We start from the raw sequence: 19,177 nt of genomic DNA, 5'->3' as shown, positions 1-19,177 counted from the left end.
AAATCTGGGCTAGATTTTCAGTTTCATAGATACCATTCTAGAATCCTGTTAATCTATTATTTGAGCATTAAATCGTGAATAGAAATCTGTCAGCGAAGGTTTGAATTGTCTTTTTAGTTGCACCGCCTTGGTAGCAGATGTATGACAAGTTTTGATTCAGAAGAGGTTAGTAAGTGGATAAATGCAGCAGCACACAGCTGCAGCAGTGTGATACAGAAGTCATTAAAGATCATGTGCAGCCTCGTTCAGAATTTACAGCAGATATTGCAAAAGGTCAAATGCCTCTCGTTTTATTATGGTGTGTATTTTTTGATTGAGTGATAGAATAATAGAGATTGAAAGGGGAAACAAAATGAATTCTTTCAAACTGGATTTTATTCAGAGCAATATTTATACCCATAACTTTAAAATGAAAAATAAGCACCTTAACCACTATTTAAAAAAAATTGTCGTTGTCAGCCTGTATTATACACAATTTAAGTGTTCATAGTTAATAGAATAGGTTACCAAAATTTATTTCTGTCTTTCTTTACTCACCTTTGTGATGTTCTAAGGCCATGTTACTTATTTTTTTTTATTATTATTGTGTGTTTTTTTTCATATAATATGTATTTATATGCTGTAAATCTAAAAAAAAAAAGGGCAAAATAATTAAATAGCTTTTCTTTTTTACTTTTTTTTTTGTAGGGGGAGGGGTCATAATTCATTTAGGGCATCTCAGAGAGGGACTGAATAATTTAAGTTTTGTTTTGCTACGGTCACCAATTTATTGCATTATTTGAATTAGAATATACAGCCCCGGAATCCAAATTGATTACTGTTATGCCACTTTTTGGTGGCGAGTAAATGACAATTTTGGGTGATCAATTCTTTAAGTGATTCCACAGGTAAAGCCACAGTAATGTATTCTGTGTGGTAACATTGTCAGCTACCCTCTCAGTCTTACATGTGGCTTTAGGGTTTTAGTTACACACTTTTGAATTGTTCTGTGAAAGACCACAAGATGCACTGAAAGAAGCTGGAGCTGCGAGTTCAAGGGGCCAAGTGCGGGCTGTGGTCTCTGCGGATCAGGGTTTTCAGAGAACAAACACACACGTCTGCGCAGCAGTCACACAGATCTCTGGGGAAAGATCATCAGTCGTGCCCTGCAAATATCCACAGTCTTAACACTATTCTGCATCATGGAGGTGGCTGTTTTATCTTTGAATACATTATTCATGCACATATATAAATATTTGATATGATTGCACTAAAAAAGGGAAATTGCTCTTTTATGAGTAGTTTTTGGAGAGATATTTGGTGTACAAGGAAGCGGGGGGTAGCCGGGTGATGCGAGTAAACCGCTGGTTTTCACCTTTCTCATGGGAGTCTTGGGTAGAATTTCAAGGAAGCTTGATTGCACATAGCTCATGTAGACTATTGAAAGACTCAATAGCCTTAATGCTAAAGAGTGTGTTCAGAACATCTTAGCTTGATTTTTTTACAGTCTTTAAGCGGATAACTCTGTTTGCACCTCTCTCGTGAATGCAAATAATGGACACACACAGGCAGATGAATGCCATGAGTACTCAAAGACCCATTTTAACACTCATATGGTCTCTTTCCACAGGTTGTCAGTCGCGTGGCAGCGCAGCAGGGTTTCGACTTGGACCTCGGCTATCGGCTCCTGGCCGTGTGTGCTGCAAACCGTGACAAGTTCACCCCTAAGTCAGCAGGTGAGAACAGCTTTTCTTATTGCAATGTTTCTTCTCACTCATCATTGTTTATAAAACTCAGAGACACTCTGCCTGTAATGAATCCACATTTCTCATTAAGCGATGTGACAGGAAATCCTTTAATTGCGGCATTATGCAATCAAAGCACACGGCCATGCATTAGCATCCTCTCACTTTCTTTTGTCCAACACTCACTCATCTCCTTAAGACGTCATGAGGCGATTTAACCTCCCGAGGTTGTCTTTTCCTGCCGATTTTAACCCGGGGAGCTCTCTTCATTCCAGAACCACCCCGGAATAATTCATTGATAAGTTGCCAGTGTTCACTTTCCAACAATCATTCATCAGCAGAGCAGCATTGCTTTCTAATTAGCTGTTTGAAATCCTGACCTTCTCAGCCAAAGCTGAGTGTCCTGTTCTTGTACATTTGTCAAAGTGAATTGCAGACGGGCATCAGCCAAACAGAGATAGATGGCCAGCAAACGCCGGGGTGTAGGTGTGTGAGTGTACTTCATTTGAGAAAGGCCTGACACGGCTCGCTGTGGAGAATGAAGATAAACTGTCCATTTGAACCATGGTTACTGTAGGACACCTTGGGCTTCCTGAAATTGTTTTTGTTTGTATTTTTAGGTCACTGCGAAAATATATATTTTTTAATTAATATTTTTGTTTTAAGAATTGATAATTAATTTATGTACTGTTAAAATATTTAAGAAAGCTTTTATTTTAATTTTTTCAGTTTTCATTTAAATTTTAATTTGAGTAATTTTGCTATCTGTTTTTTATTAGCTTTTTGGTTTATTTCTATTTAGCTTTAATTTTTTTATTTCTATTTCAGTTTTAGTTATTCCTTCTTATTAACAACTTGTTTATTTTCTTTCATTAAGAATGTCGATTTTATTTTATTTCACTTTTATTTCAGTTAGCAAAAATCTAACATTAACATTTAAGACTTATTTATTTATTTTACTTTTTAATTTAATTACTCCCAGTAATTAAAATTGCTTAAAAGATTTTATATAATTTGAAACAAGATAAAAATAATGCTTATTAAATATATTGTTGCAGTGAACAGGTGTGATAGTGGCAGTATGCTGTTAATAACACTCCTTTGATAACATGCATATTTCTCAGTTCAATGATATCTCCAATATTTCAAATATAGAAATGTATAGTTTATACATAAAGAAATGGGTGGAAGCAGATATGACTCAGGCTTCCTCTCTCTCAGTGCATCACGGGGGCGTTCATCTTACCTCAATCATAATTGCGTCTGCCGCCCCAGACACACAGACAGCAGTGACACGACTCACTCTCACAAACCCATCCTCTGTCCCTCTCGCTTACTGTACTCCCTGATGCCACACACTCTTTCTCTCTTTATATGTCTATGTCCAGCGCGCAAATAACACAGAAAGAGCAAAAGGAGAAAAAGAGAGAGAAGAGATATGCACATCAGTCAGGGATTTGTCGAGAAAGTGCAGCCCCAGCGAAAACCCAGTGACAGGCAGGATGGCGACAGAGGGGCGGCCACCCGACACCACACACCGGAGTTCAGTGTGTGTCTGGCGCTCTCAGAGCCTGAGAGGAGCGAGACACTCCCACATTACACGATCAATGCACAATCAGGCGGCCGCAGAGAGCCAGTCACCGGCTGCAGGATGAATCGGTCATGTTTTGCTGTCTCTGTGATATACAATGCAGCTGACACTTGGCTGTGAGGATGGCCAAAAGTCATCCACTTAGTGAATTACACTTTTATTTGCCTCTTGTAAAATAATGTAGAGTACTACCTGTAATGGATACTGTAAATGTCATAAGATATCTTTAGCTTTGGCTAATGTTATATTTAAAACGTTACAGTGCTATAAATGATCACTTGGAATCCTTTATTTATTTTTTAAATGTGGTATAGGCAAATTTTAACAGACTTGTACCTCATTATATGTTTCCCCAACGACAAAATCGCTAAGCACACATTTATTGTCAATGCAAAATCTTAATCTATATATTTGTCTTGTTTTCCAATAAAAAAAAGAACATCCATCAAACAAGATTAATTTGCAAAACGTATAAATATGAATATTGTAAAATATTTATTAAATATAAATGTTAAATTAATATGAAACATTCATTTATATATCATAAACTCTTGACGTAAATTTTTTTATATGAAAATATAAGAAATATTATTATTATTGCTGTAATAATATATAAATAATAAATTTATAATTTATATATTTTATAATTTACATATTTACATATAATTTAAATTAATATAATACATATATAGATCTCTTGACGGGGGAAAAAAATGGAAAATGCGGAAAAACTAGTAATTCGAGGATTTATTTTTTTTTTTTTAAAGATATTGGTAATAATCATACTGATTGGAAAAGTGATTTTTACAGTGCATTGACAAAATAAATATATAATCAGTGCAAAGTTCTGGAAGCGTGTTGTGCATTACCACCAACTGATCTTCAGGAATGTGTCAGAGATGTGGTGTATGTGTGTAGATGAAGTCTAGTTTGTTTGTGAGTGCTGACCTCTCTGTCAGCAGGGTTATCTGGCAGTATTAATCTGTGATTATGGGAATTATCTGTCCACGGTGTGTTTGCATCTGTTTGTGTGTATGTGTGTGTGCTATTATTAAGTCTGATCTTCTCTGCTTACATGCTACTGACAGACTTTTTACCCAGGATTTGTTTGGCACCCCACTGCCAGTGCAATAAGATAATTATTTAGTCTAAAATCTCCCTCTTTAGAGAGGATGCTAAATACCTTGTCTGAGATGCTTTTATTGAGCATATGGTAATTAATTATACACAGCATCACAATTGCTTTGACAGTATTACAACAATATCCTGTCAGTCACAACAGTCCCCTCGTTTAGATCAAAATCGAGTTGCTGATATTTAATTGAGAGCAGGTTAGTCGAAAGATTGACAGCTGATGTGTTTGTCTATTAGGACATATTTCTCCCTTGCATGGCCCTATTCAGAAAGCCTGCTATTATTTAAACATCTTCCTGAAAAAAAAGTAATCTTCCCAAATGATGTTTGTGTCTGAATACGGGAGCAGAGATAGTGTGCCATTGTTCAGAGTAAGATGTTGCGACAAGATAATTGCAAGGTGTGTCTCAATTCAAGTGTTTTTAAAGTCTGTTACTGAGCAGATTTGGCATGAAGTGCAGAAAACATTAAGTACCGGAATTTGAACAATGCTTTGTTTTTCCCTCTAAAATCTGTTTCTAAGAATTCCATAGTTTGCGTCATTTTTCCGTTCTAACAAATTTTTTATGTTGCTTTATATAACAATTATGTATATGTAGTCATACAACAGTCATTTAATCAGTTTTGTGACTAAAACAAGTTTATGCACTCAACAAGCCTAACTGATTGTTATTTTTTTTAATTAAGAGATACAGTTGTTTGACGCAATTGCATGTCAAGATAAAGTTGACATATGGCTGTTAACTGAGTAGCAGATTATCCAAAGTATGAAATTGGCCAATGGCCACACTGTGGGGTGAAACGGATCTCTCAACGCAACAACGAGGAATGTTCCGGCTCTACATAGAAAGTCTTTCAGCAGCTTGTAAATCAGCCCAGCTGGAAGGCACGTCAGGAGAGCAACCAATCCGCCATGTCGAGGGTGACGGATCGCTTTCCAGCACCTAGCTGTAATTCACATGTCATGTACACACATGGTTTACAGAGAAGACACGAGTGCAAATACACAAGAAACTCAAGCCTGGGGACCTCCCCGCTGGTTTGATATACCACAAACCCAGGCTACCTCTATCCGTACCTATATCTTGTAATTTGAAACAAGTATGATGTATTATGATAGATTTTTAAATACTAATAATAAAAAAAGCATCAAGGTATTTATAAGATCGCTCATTTGTAAAGTACTGAAGCCGTGGAGAATGAATGGAGTGATGTGTTTGTGTTGGTGGAGGGTTATGATATGACTCACTGCTTTGCAGTAAAAGTTAAAGGAAGCTCAAGTTCCTGTTTGAGCCAGATTTGGCTCTTCACCTCCTATTTCATGTAGCCCGTAGCCTTGACATCTCTCATTTTCTCTGAGTTATTTCATCCCCTCATTGTTTGATATTAAAGGTATCTGTCAGACGCAGTGCTTCAGTGCTGGCCAGGGAGACGGCGTGCGCACTGAGGTCTTGATGCTGCGTGCTACATAGTAAGTCTTTGAGGCTAAAGTACATTGGAGCTTTTTAATGAATTATTGCTAATTTGATGTCACTTGAAATTTTGACAGTGCTTTTTTTGCAGTGTCAAGAAAAATCCTGCTGTTGATGCAGCGTTTTTATTAGCAGATTAGGTGAGGCTAATTCAAGCACTGAAGCACAGCTATGTATTAATTCATTAATGGACACATGGTATTGACAGCCTGGGGAAGTGCTGGATCTCTTTCTGATATTCAACACTTTTAGATGTGTGTAATTAACAGTGTTAGCAAGTGTCAAGTTAAGGCACTTTGCGTTAAAAGCTAACACAGTTTCCATTAATTTCACCCTCGCATGACACTCAGGAGGGCCGCCCACCAGCCCTGAGCATAATTAGCATGTGGGGTCTGATGGATTTATACATCAGTGTCATGTGATTAGCTCACCAATGAGCGGGATTCACCCGCTTTGATAGCAGTAATAGCAGGGCTGCGAACGCAGCTTTAGCCAAATTGATCTGAGCGTGTTGTTTGTTCTCAGTCTTTCTCCGGATGATTTGGTCACGGGCCAAGATACAGCCCGTCTGCCGCGATAGGCACCACCCTCTCTTTGCAAGTTTGAAATGTGATCCGCCCATGCTTTCCCCCCCTTTTCGCCCTCTGGCAAAGTGGCCATCGCATTGCATGGATGTGTATATGAGTGTGTGCGTGGCTGCGTGCGTGTGTGTGTATGAATGTGTGGCTTCCATCAGTTTCTAATGAATGAGGGTTTTAGGCATGTGGACTTCACTTAGGACACCATACATCTGAGGTGAGAGGACATGTGCTGCTTTTTTTGCTGCTGTCTCTTCTCTTTCCCTGCCCCCACATCCCTCTCTTTCTCTCTCTAGCTTCTTTTTTTTTAACCCCTTTTGAAACACAACGGTGCTTCCTGTTCATTTTGTGGTTTTACACTGCAGACACTTTACAGGCTTTTCATTCTGTATGTGTGTGTGTGTCTGAAGTTTTCGAAGAGCTTAACCTGATTCCCTGTGGGCTACGTCTTGGAGCAGAGGAACCAGGTATAGCAGGAGCCCATTAGCACAGAACTCCATCTGTGATTGGCTTTGCACTAGAAACCCGGAGACCGCCGCTGAATAATTGATGTGTATTGTGCAGTCGCCGGACAGGCAAGAGAGGGAAAACAGAGACAGCCCCAGACAATCAGACCGAGATAGACAGAAAACTCGTAGATTTCTCACAGGTTCGTCTTTGCCTGCTGGTAAAATCCCATTTTCTCTGTGCAATGAGAAGACTGCGATGAGAGCCAGATCTCAAGCGCTGGTAAGTCACGTGTCGGTCAGGATGCATGCGGGCGAGTTGCAGGCAGGTGTATGCGCAGGGACCAAGTCCTGCACATGATCGAGTCGTAACAACTGACTGTGTTTGACCTAGTTCCTCTCTCCCACAAAAACGCTCACACATAGAGGGTCAGAGTGGGCTTGATTATCTCCAGGAGGAGAGCTGACCTACTTGAGGCACAGTGTTTTTGTCAATCCTTTAGCGGGTTGATGTGAGCCTGGCGACAGCGTGGCTCCAGCCGGTTACATGGAGAGTCTCTCCCTCTATGTTCTATGTTCCTCTACTGTTGGCGGCGAGTGTGTGTTTGTTTTTACGGGGTTGTAAATAATTGGATGGGGAGAGGTTTTTTGCATTGCATTCAAGGTTCTGTCTGAAGGGCCATAGGGGCAGTTTAGGAGGGAATGAACGTGGGAATTTCTGTGAGTGGGGGGATGTGTGATGGCTATGCCCCTGCTGTTTTTATATTTAGAAAGCTGGCTTCATCTCTTGTGTTTCTACAGCAGTGTCTGAAGTCTAGGCATGATCCCTAGATATTTATAGTAAGTAGTTGTTTCTTGTAACTGCTACAGGGCGGCAGTAAAAGCATCATAAGGATAATATACTGCTCGAGCCAAGTCTACAGGTTCCTGTGTAGTTTTGTTAAAGCTCTCAGCCTCAGAGTACATGCTGATGGGGAAATAAACAGCAGTTTGCCATAATGAGGTTCCTGCTGTTCATGTGAGAAACTTCCTCCTCGGTGGTGAGGAGCTTTTAATAGCTCGGTGCTCTTTGCCCGTGTGTTGTTTGCGTTTGCTGGATTTACTTAAATAAACGTTAATGTTATGCTAATGTATTGGAGTACTAATGGTTTTACACTTACATTTTCTTAAGCTGTCTAAAACTATGCTAGATTCTCTTGAGGTTAAGACAATAAGAGAGAGAGCCCCAGATAGTCAGACCGAGATAGACAGAAAGCTTGTAGATTTTCCACAGACCCTGATAAAGTGGCATCACCCGTGAAAGCATTTACATTTGCCCTTAGTTACAAAGTGGATGCAAGGTAAACATCTAAACAAGTAGGTTGTGTAAACATACCGTAAACTGTCTTATTACTGTTGAAGTTTTAGATAGGATAGTTTGGATTTTTAAATTCATACAATTCTTGGAAATGTCTATTCATCAAAGAATGCTGAAAAAATGTTGTGTTAATGTTAATGGTTTCCACAAAATATTAAGCAGACTGTTGATAATTATGTTTTCCAAAGAATTAAGTAACACTGTAGACTGGAGTAATGACTCCTGAAAATTCAGCTTTGCCATTACATGAATAAATTACATTTTAAATGTATTACAATAGAAAACCGTTATTTTTAATTGTTATATTGTTAGGCTTTCTGTAGTAATACACAACCAGTCAATGATGTGAATAAGGATATGACTGAACAGCTAAGATTGACGCACATGTATGGTATAGGAAAGTCATCTTCTGAATCTTTACAATTGCAATTTTATCCATCTGTGTCTGAACTGTCTTGTTATGAAGTCCAAGAGAGAATTTCCATTAGTAATATAGGGAGGTCATAGCCTATGGAAATAACATAGTGACTGCCGAATAGCTATATGCTTGATAATGTGACTAATTTGATATTTAGATGTTTCCTCAGACAGTGACAAATGTGTTAGTCATATGAAGCATTATCAAGACTTAAGCACATCTGTCTAATTTAAACGATGTGTCATGAGATTCTGTGGTTTCTTTTTGGACATATTTAGATTTGTAAATGCTGGAATGTCATGTTAGGATTTTATCCTTAAATTCAAAAGAACCAAATACTGTTTGATACTTTTTAAATGGATCAATTTTATTAAATGATATTCTACTCTAGGTTACTTTTGAGGTTCTTAGCTTGAAATTTCTGACAAATGTGCAAGCACCTGGAATATTTCAGCAAATGCGTTGATTTTTAGATCACTTCTTTCTCTAAGATGAGAAGTCAGTGTTTCGGACAGCAGGCCGGGGCAGAGTCCCATCAATTCAACCAGGACATCAGTTCACCCATTGATGACGTCAACTCTGCTTACTGATACTATCTTGTCTTAATATTTCTTTGCCCCCTTGAGTAAAATGTTGAATTTGAACCCTACAGAAACCACCACCTGCAGGAGATGTCAGAGTGACACAGGTACTCTTCTGTGTTCTAGCATTGTTTGGCTTGTGAAACACATCTATTGGAGAGCTCTCTCTCCCTCTCTCTTCATCATCACCCTGGGCATTCATTCTGTTTTTGTTTTTTTTTATTATTCATTCGTACGCAGTAACAGGAGATGAATCACGATGATGCAGACGCTTTTGATGTGCTTCCTTTGTTTGCGGGGTGTGTATGCGGGGGGGTCATTGGCTTCTGACTGAGCATCCATACCTGTTTCACAGACGCATGGGCTGCAGTGTCATCTCAGATTATCCTGGGATTCTTCTGCTGTCATCTATTCTTTCGCAAAGGCACTCTGTATGTTTACGGCCCAGGTTTTCAGCTTTTTCAGACTGTGCATCTCAGGAATGATGTCCCATTTTGTTGTATTTAATGATCAAAACAAAGCCTTCATCCGTATGTCACTCACTTCTAGGGCTGCCCTGTGTTTCGTGCCAGTCTGTCTGTCAGCTCTTCTCCATTTCATCGCAGTCGTTCATTCCCATTTTACTCAAATCTGTAGCGACAATGCACTGTGCCGTGTGCTTCAAATTCCTTTCCAATTCAGAAGCGCATCAAGGTGTTTCGATCCTCTCAAACAGAGCAGAATGTCAGCGAGTGCACATTGTGCGGATGTTACTGCGCTGTAGGAGGTGCATTACATCTGTAACTGACAGAAACAGCGACGAGATCGCTTATTTATGCATTCAAATGAGAAATATCACTTTCATCTGTTCAAGCAGCTACTCTTTGTGTGTGTGTGTGTGTGTGTGTTGTGCTAGAGAGAATCCTGAGTGGTTACATCACCTGGTGTGAGCGCAGGTCACTTTGTGGCCTGTTAACCTCAGTTAGGGGTTAAGAACTCTGACTTATGTGAGTGTGTGTGTGTGTGTGTGTGTAGACTGCACTCAGGTTCAGCTCTGGTCTTAATTAATATGTGAGCCTCTCGTATGCAAGGACCTGCCCTGTGTCATTAGTTAATAGTAGTGTGCTGCCTGAGCACATGCCTGCCATACTGCCGGTGTTCTGCCGGTTTGTGCTAGCTGCTCAGATTGTGCTACCTCCCATTTAAAAAGATAGGTAGCACTAATCGATAGCGAAAAATGCTACCTATCAGATCGTGCTACCAGCATCTTATTCATGTGGTTTGAGGCTTTTTTTATTGTCCATACATACCCCTATGCATTACGATTTAACCATTTATTCAACTACACATTCAAAAACACTGATAAATTCAAAGAGAGACATAATGAAATGAACTGTTAAAATAATTTAAACTTTGAGCACCACATTAGAGTATTTTTATTTTCTTCTTGTATTTTTCTGGCTTGTGTGTGGCGGCGGTATTACACAAATCTCTCTATGAAGGCTGTTGGAAGAAGTTCTTTAAGCTGCTTACACTCACTGGGAAAGACCTGCATTAACAGATTGAAGTATTTAGGATGGATGAATTTGAAGAGGAATTCATTCAAATTTGTCTAAGGGACCCAATAGTTCAGAATAAACAGATTATCTGTATAACTAACTTCTTTATCGGTTTCAATTGTTGTTGTTTTTTTTTTGTTTTTGTTTTTTTGCATAAATGCTATTTTTTCATTTATAGTTTTAAAATAAAAACAGCTTTTAACAGTTTCTATAGTGTTCTCTATCACCCGTGGTCAGCTGTTGGATTTCTCTTTGGTTGGTTTTCTAGGTCAGGTAAGGTGCTGTGATGATCTTAGAGAGGTGAGGATGAAGGGCAGACATGGCCATGTGGACAAGCAGGGTTGTGTATTTTCACTAAGTGGTCCAGGAAGGTCAGTCGACATGTCTGCCAATTCACTGTGGCGTCGGTCTGAGACTCTCACAGACTCACAGATTGAGAGTGAGGGTGAAAGAAAAGGACTCTGAGGACATTTGAAAATATGGCTGGTGTTATAATTTCCAGCCACATTTTATGCTCGAGACGTCCTCGTGAGGTTTGAAATCTTCCCACTTTCCAAAGCTGCACTAGTCAAAATTCCAGTGTATTCTGAGATTTAGAAGTGGACAGGACATAGATAGTGTATGTAATTCTTTTAGTGTGGTTTGGCTTTTGGCAGAAAATCTGATATTTATTTGTATTTTTAAATGTTTTGCTCTGTTCCAGAGCCTAGTGAGCAGCCTACCTAGCATTATGAAGCATTGTGGTTTAAAGCATCTGGTTTTGCCAGTGTAAGATACCAAATTTTTGCCAAATTTAAGGCAAACATGCATCCTTTACCAAGACAGTTATCCTTGAATGCATTGTGACAAGCTTAGTAAAAAAAAAAAAAAAAATCCAAGATGGTGAAAGAAATCAAACAAAAGTTGACTAAGTATGCTTATACTCCATGAAGAACTGACGTTTATTAATTAAAATGCTATGTAAAATAAAATACTTAAGACAGTATTTGTGTTCTGTGTATGGTTATGGATATTGGTGTTTTAGCTTAGCAACATGATAACTTTAACCAGATTTAACCATTGGAATCAACTGTAGAGTACATAGATTAAATGTTGAGCACCTAAATCAGTTTCTTGTGAGGGTGCATTTCATTTAGGATGCTGCCTGTGTAGGTAGTAGGACAGCATGGCAGCTCCATAGGTTTTTGGAACAAAGCATTTTATTATACAATGAACTTTCTACTTGATTTTTATTCCTTACAATTTTGGCTTCTTTCCCGTGTCTTAACTTTAATTTACTGACATCTACTTTTTATTAGCAACATCATAATCAAAAAGCTCATAGAGAGGAGTTGAAGCCAGTAAAACCAAGAGTTTGGCCAAAAAGAGGTGCTGGCAGAGGTGAAGCTGCCAACTTGAGAAGGAGCGATGGACAAACATTCTTGGGTCAGCTTCAGAGGCGATTTGGGTAACCGGGGGTGACCTTGGTTCCCTATAAACTGGATCATTTGGGGATTTACCCTGGTCAGTTATTCAAAGCCCACTAAACCTGATTGGAGAGGCTCTTCTCAAGACAAAGAGCAGACAGGGAGGGGGGTTGCTTTGTGTAGTCTCTGTCTCTCTGCTCTGTTTCGCCAGAAGTCTGTAGAGCCACAGGCTGTTGTCCCCTCAGTAAGATGGTTTCTGCTGCAGTCTGGTACCTTTAGAAATGGCAGAACATGGCTAATGTGATTCACAGAGCTTGTATGGATAGCATGGATCATACAGCGTTAGCAAATATTGCTCTCTGCATATTTTGGAGTACTGTCTTTTTAAAAGCGTGAAAAAATATCTTTAAAAAATGTCTTTAAAAATATTATTGGTCATATTTAGGACTTTGAAGAGGGTTGTTTTTATTGTCATTTTTACTTGTCATTCAAGTATTAGAATATAACATATATTTAAACTTTTAAAACATTTATTTTAGATCATTTTTGTTAAAATTTCTTTTGGGAGTCAGTTTTTCCTGGTTGTTTTTTTTTATTAACAACATTAAAATAAAGTTTATTTCAAGTTTTGTTAACAACAACACTGGCAGTTCCGTGCACATTTTCTTCTTCTTCTTCTACAAAAAAGTATTTATTCATATTAATATATGAAATAATTTATGATGGCATAATATGACACTGTACGATTGATTGGTAAACACTGTTATTGCCTTTTTTTACACCCTGAAATTGCTTCTTACACTGTGTTTAACAACTGTTTTTGAAGCTGCTGGGTTGTGATAAATGACACACTAAGTATGCGAAGCCTCAGACTGTATTAGAGTCTGGCTGGTGTAAGCAGCAAACCTCAATTTTATTGTCTGGCATGGCTTTGTGAGAGTTATGCTATATGTCGGTCCTCGTGTCTCTTCCTGCTGGGATCACTGCCTGGTGCACACCACTGTAAGCCAGCAGTACCACCACAGAGCTAAAGTAGCCTACAGCCAACTTAACACTCAACACAACCCATTCTGGAGCAGGTGTCTGGCAATGCGAGCAGGACTAAATGAAGGAAGAGAGACCGATGAAAGGAAAACCGAGACTGAGAGAGGCATTTTAATACAGTGAATGAAAGAGAAATGTAATTAATGCTGATGGGTAATTACTGGTGAGTATAAGGATTCATGATATCATTTGTTAGAGAAACTTTCTTTTTGGTACTCACTGCTTCTATGTGGTAATAATGTAAAGTACAGTAGGATGTGTGGTTTAAGGACAGCATGATTGTTTGACTAAAAAAATGTATTGAATAATAAAATATAAATAATAAACCATGCATGTTTATTACCTCTTAAAGTCAAGGAATTCTAGGAAAGCTCCTCTGTTTCCTTTGCGCTTGCGCAGTTGTCTTACTGCACAACAGGAGCTCTATGCAGACGTGACTGCTGCTAATTAATTAAATGTCATTTGTCTTGAAATAGTTTTGTTATGGGAGCATTTAAAGAGCCAATGAACTGAATATTGGATCTAAAGTCAGTGTATCAGTGCATCCCTATTGATGAGAGAGATTGCGTTACAGTAAACATTATGCATTAAAATGACAACACAGCCCCGTGGGTAGTGGTGGAGGCGATGATGTTTGTGGGAGAAATCGTGTAGCTGTATTCAGCTAGGTAAGAGGGATATTGTATGCTGCCGGAAGGTGCTGTGTTGAATAGGTTGTTTTTTGGGTGAGTTTACTGGTTGAATCGCAGGCAGGAGAGTGCTAGTCTTTGTTACGTGTGGGAGGCATGCTAGGCGGGAACAACAGTTGAAAATTGGCAGGCGGCGTCTGGCTGTAACCTGTCATATGAGCTCTAAGTTGGTCTTTTGTGAGAAAATAACAGTTGCCAGCATGCAGAGGTAGTGATTTAGCTGGCCGATAAGCTCTCTGTAATGGCAGGGTAGAATAATTCTCATTGAAGTAGGTGGGTGATTCCAGCCTCATGCTCCAATCCTGCTGGGACGGCTTTCACGCCTGTCGCAGAGAGGTGAGAAGCATTCTCTTTGAAACAGACCCCTTTGATATATTTACACAAACGCGATTTTCTCACTGTAATTGTGTGTTTGAACTTGGATGGGAAAGTGTGTCAGGTGCCGCTGGGATATTGAATAACTTAAAGCTGTTTCTTGGAAGAACTCCAGTTCAGATTCATCAATGCATTAAGGGTCTTTGAATTTTATTCAGGAATTATTAACACAGGCATAAAATGACTAATGTCGCACAAATATGAATGGAAATTCTGTCATTTACTCTAGTACTTTGATCTTCCTGTGGTATCTCAAACTCAAAAATTAAAAAAATCACCATAAAGTATCAAAAACTATTCCATACAACAACTTTGTGTTAATCCCCTCCACCTTAACTCTCAAATGTCAGGGTGAGTAAATTATTTTTGTGTTAACTATCCGTCAGGTGCAGACTGTGGTAAATAAAGCCCTATTCGTATGGGATTAGTATTATCTGGGGACCTCGTGTAATTTAGAAATGACCTTCCCACATCTGAGTTTCATGTGGTGCATTCACACGGGTTAAGTAAAGCCTCTGATTTTACTCTAATTTACTGACTTGTCTCCCAGATGATCTGGATGAACAGGTCAGTGATGCTTCTTCAAAAAAAGTTCCTCATTCTCATGTGTTTTTAAGGCTTGTCAATTTAAACATGATTTTAAGCCATTCAAGTGCAAGACGGCACGAAAGAGATCTCAGTGTAGTGCATGCACACCTGAAGCACGTACACAGAAAGCCGTCTCTGAGACAGCATGCAAATGGCAAATTATGTCAGAATGACTGTCTTAACGACTATTAGCATAAAAATGTTGTTGGTTATGTCTTAAGTTAACGTAAATGGTTAAGAAAATACCGGATGTGCAGTAATAAAGGTGATCCATGCATGTCGTATGTTAATGTTAATTTAACAATAAAATATAAAGAGAGAATCACTCGCTGCTCTGAACTAAGTAACTTCTGTAGCTTTAATGGATATTTGTGTGTATTTACTTGGTAATTTGTATCTTTGCTTTTAATGGTCTGTCTGAGGGCTCAGCCTGCATGTAGATGAAATCCTAACTGTCCCTGTATAGCGTTATGACCCAGCACCCAAAACACCATCAAAACACTCCAATGCAGCCTCCATTCTACGCGAATGAAGGCGCACAGAAAAATAAAAACCTTTAAAAAAATATTTTATATACGACACCGCCAAATCACAGAGATGCCAATTCACACTGGACTAATATAATCACAGGACCTCTGTGTTCTGCGAAATATGGGAGGTCATTTGCAGGGAAATATTTATTCTACAAATTACAAACATGGCTGATTCGCATGGGAATAAGATCACAGACAACCTCCGCAATTATTACAAACAACTAGAGGTCAACAGGTAATACTAATCCAGGTCTCCAGACTGAGGTGTGTGTTTTTCAGGAGCGTGTGTGCTGGTTTACGTTCCCCCAGCAATAAAGGCACTGGAGACAGCTGAGCAGTCTTCATAGTCATTACTTACTGATCGATTTAGAGAGGAAAGAGCCAAGACAGACGTCTGTCTCTCTGCACCAGAGAGAGAGAGAGACATTCTGGACTCTTGACACCACCTTCTCTGTTCAAATAGCCATAGCAGGCTTTTTTTTTTTTTACTCATCTACTTTCTGTGAACTAGATTTAGAGAAGAAAGAGGGGTATTGTTCCATGTATGAACTCGTCTTAGGGGAAAGAGAATATTTTATAAGGTCCCTTGCAGAATCTGTTTGATGGCAAAGGAAGACTAGAGGTGCAGTACTACTGAAACATTTCTTGGCTTTTGTTCTTGTTCTGTCGGCGTGTGATTATTTTTTGTTCCCTGTTCTCTGTGTGCAGCTCAGAGTCATTCTATGAAACAGGCACCTTTTTCATGATGGAAAGATGATTTTTTAAAAGTATATGACTGTATTTAAATGCAATGTGCCACCTCAAGTTCAATTATTGTTTTGAAGGACTCTGAACACGTGACATTGGGAATGTGATGAAGTGGAACATTTCAAACAACAACAACAAAAAATATTATTTTCTAAAATGTTCTCATGTTTTTTTCTATATGTGATTCGTTGAATATGGGATATTTGACAAATGATAAGATCTTGTCAAGCATAAGATTCATTCTGAAAATTGAGTAGAAACTCCAGTGATTTCACTTCCTCTCTATGCCATTTAGAATGAGAATTTTAATGATTATTTTAAAGTTAATGAGAAGTGTGATTAGATAAATAACCTGCAGTTTTGCAATGTTTCAATCTTACAAATTTGTATAACATTTTTAAAGTTAAAAAAGCAGTTGTGTTTAGTGCACTTAATCACATGTTGTGGACTCAAATGGTACTCTTCTCATAGAATGATTCAGCTAGCAGTGAGTATCTTTCTAAATAGTGTCAGTTAGGAAGTGTAAGGACCGTTTGTATGAAGAGCACTTGAATGCAGTGCTCGTGTTTCAGCCGTATGCAGTGTGTAGAATCGATTAGACCAGGTTTTGGTCACATGCCAGCTGCTGCCATCCCGAACTGACTCCATCACCATGGTGAGAGACTCGTTTTGTCACCCCTCTCAGGAGTAAAGTGCTGCCAGGACACATCACCGGCATGATTCACTATCCTCAGCACTGATTCTCATCTCCCATTTCTCGCTCTTTCTCTCCCTGTCCTTCATCATCCTCCTTTCACAAGAGGGTAGACAGGTCTTCTGTAGAAGGATCACTGCTTAAAGTGCACTGCAGATGAAAAGCATATGATCCTATGAAAAGCATACTGAAAGAAGGCTATTATAGACGATCTCAAGCATGCTTGTACCTGTACTGTGATTGTAGGGACCTCTAGTGGTAAAGACATTAACTGATTGATTTCGCAACACCTTTGGCATCATCATCATTGCTTATAAAATTATATAAAAGAAAAATACTGACACTGAAACAAAAATGGCACCTAAAATCATATTAAAGAATGCTATGTTAATACTTGGCAGTGAGTTTTGCGCTTGCTAAATAGCATTCTGAAGATAAAATAAGAAAGATTGCTGCTTAGTCAACAGGTGATTTGTCTCTGTGCCAAAGATCTTTTCTGATCGTTCTTTGTGTTTGTCTCTTTTTCTCCAGCTCTCCTTTCGTCCTGGTGCGAGGAGCTGGGACGGCTTCTCTTGTTGCGGCATCAGAAGAATCGTCAGAGTGATCCACAGGGCAAAGTACCCTTGCAGCCGCCCATGAATTCCATGAAGCCCTCGCTCTCGCATGGGTCAGTACCCAGACAAAATTCTGCTCTAACCTGACGCTTGCTGGAGCCATTCCAAGCACTGTTAAACTTATAATAGTCTTGCCCCTTTCTGATTTCTCAGAATTTCCTCTGGAAATTGAGTCTTGGTGCACTCATCCAGCACAGAATTGTTTGTTTTTATGTGGCATATGATCGTGAACACAAGGCTTTTCCAAGAAGCATTCGACCAAGCTTTCATTACAAGCCCTGTAAACATGACATCACTGAAGGCTGAGCAGATGAAATTCATTCTCACAGTGTTCCAAACAACAGCAGAAAAAACGTGATATTTTGTAACATTACCCTCTAGGTACGTCAACAAGAAGTTGATAGAGATTGATAGATTGCCACAGACAACGTTTGCTGAGGAACTTCACTAGCTTACTGATGTTTTTCAGAACATTTTCTGCTCTAGGACTAGTGATTGCCTACTTTCGCAAATATTACAGCTTCATTTTCATAGAAAAACAAATGTTCTGTAGTCAGGAGGGAGATTTTTTTCTTTATCTGTTTCTCAACACATGTTTGATGCCCCTGATCTCACATTACTGTTTGAACACTGTTTTGTAGTGATGGGTCCTTTCCATATGACAGCGTTCCCTGGCAACAAAACACTAACCAGGCCCCTGGCTCGTTGTCAGTGGTTACGACGGTGTGGGGCGTAACCAATACATCACAAAGTCAGGTGAGTCACACACATCCTGTCACTGTACAAAAACAGTAATGGTAATAACGTTGATCTTATAACCAGTGTTGCCTTTGATCTAGGTATTGGGTAACCCCATGGCCAATACCAACAATCCCATGAACCCTGGAGGCAATGCACTAGGGTCTGGTATGTCAGCCAACAACCCAGGGATCAACTCACATCAGTTCCCTGGCCAACAACAACAGTTTTCAGCCAAAGGGGGATCCAACCAGGCCTACATGCAGCAAAGCATGTATGGGCGTCCAGGGCACCCGGGAGGAGGTGGTTTTGGTGGAAGGTAATGTTTCAAGCATTAGAGAGTCCGTTCCAGACAGGATGATGGGAAGTTGTTTGACAAAGTTGTTTTGCATCTCTTTGGGAGATTCAATAAGCTAAAGAAGAGTCTCCCATTAGTGATACTTGACACATGGGTTTAAAGCCAAGCTAATACTCATTTTAAGGATGTTTTTCTTGAAAGGGATGATATCACCTTCTTGATGTGCCAAGTGCAAATCCAGGAAAGATTTCTGTGGCATTCCAACAAGTTTTATTCTAATAAATATACTTTTTTTTGTCTCTGTAATGTGTGATGTAGACATTTATGTGATGTGTATTCCTTCTGCTCAGTTACCCGGGTGGGCCGAATGCTCCGAGTGGTATAGGCATGCCCCCTCATACACGACCGCCGTCTGATTTCACCCAACCCGCTGCTGCTGCTGCTGCCGCTGCTGTTGCTGCTGCAGCCGCCACCGCAACAGCTACTGCCACAGCAACCGTAGCGGCCCTGCAAGAGACCAACAAAGACATGAACCAGTACAACCAGGTTTGTCCCTCATTGGTTTTGGCTTCTTTCCCTACCCTGGACTTCTAAATGACTCCACTTATTCAT

The 19,177-nt window shown here is 39.4% G+C and overlaps 1 protein-coding gene across 5 annotated transcripts in view; it reads left to right on the top strand.

Annotated features, from left to right (window-relative positions):
* Positions 1-19,177, top strand: part of LOC113112540 (zinc finger MIZ domain-containing protein 1-like) — a 122,376-nt gene that overhangs the window by 94,272 nt on the left and 8,927 nt on the right. For 3 of the 5 annotated variants that reach the window (XM_026278206.1, XM_026278204.1, XM_026278203.1), the window contains 5 exons: positions 1,610-1,715; positions 17,447-17,582; positions 18,171-18,285; positions 18,369-18,586; positions 18,916-19,111. In XM_026278206.1, the coding sequence (XP_026133991.1) occupies positions 1,610-1,715; positions 17,447-17,582; positions 18,171-18,285; positions 18,369-18,586; positions 18,916-19,111 (771 nt within the window). Of the gene's footprint in view, positions 1-1,609; positions 1,716-5,051; positions 6,717-9,070; positions 9,409-17,446; positions 17,583-18,170; positions 18,286-18,368; positions 18,587-18,915; positions 19,112-19,177 lie in introns of those variants that run through there. The other 2 variants (XM_026278208.1, XM_026278207.1) reach the window with 2 other exon arrangements.

Source organism: Carassius auratus, chromosome 13 (genome assembly GCF_003368295.1).
Source record: "Carassius auratus strain Wakin chromosome 13, ASM336829v1, whole genome shotgun sequence".
Lineage (NCBI taxonomy): Eukaryota > Metazoa > Chordata > Actinopteri > Cypriniformes > Cyprinidae > Carassius > Carassius auratus.
Note: the sequence above shows the minus strand (reverse complement) of the source record. Positions and strands in the feature narration are given on the sequence as shown.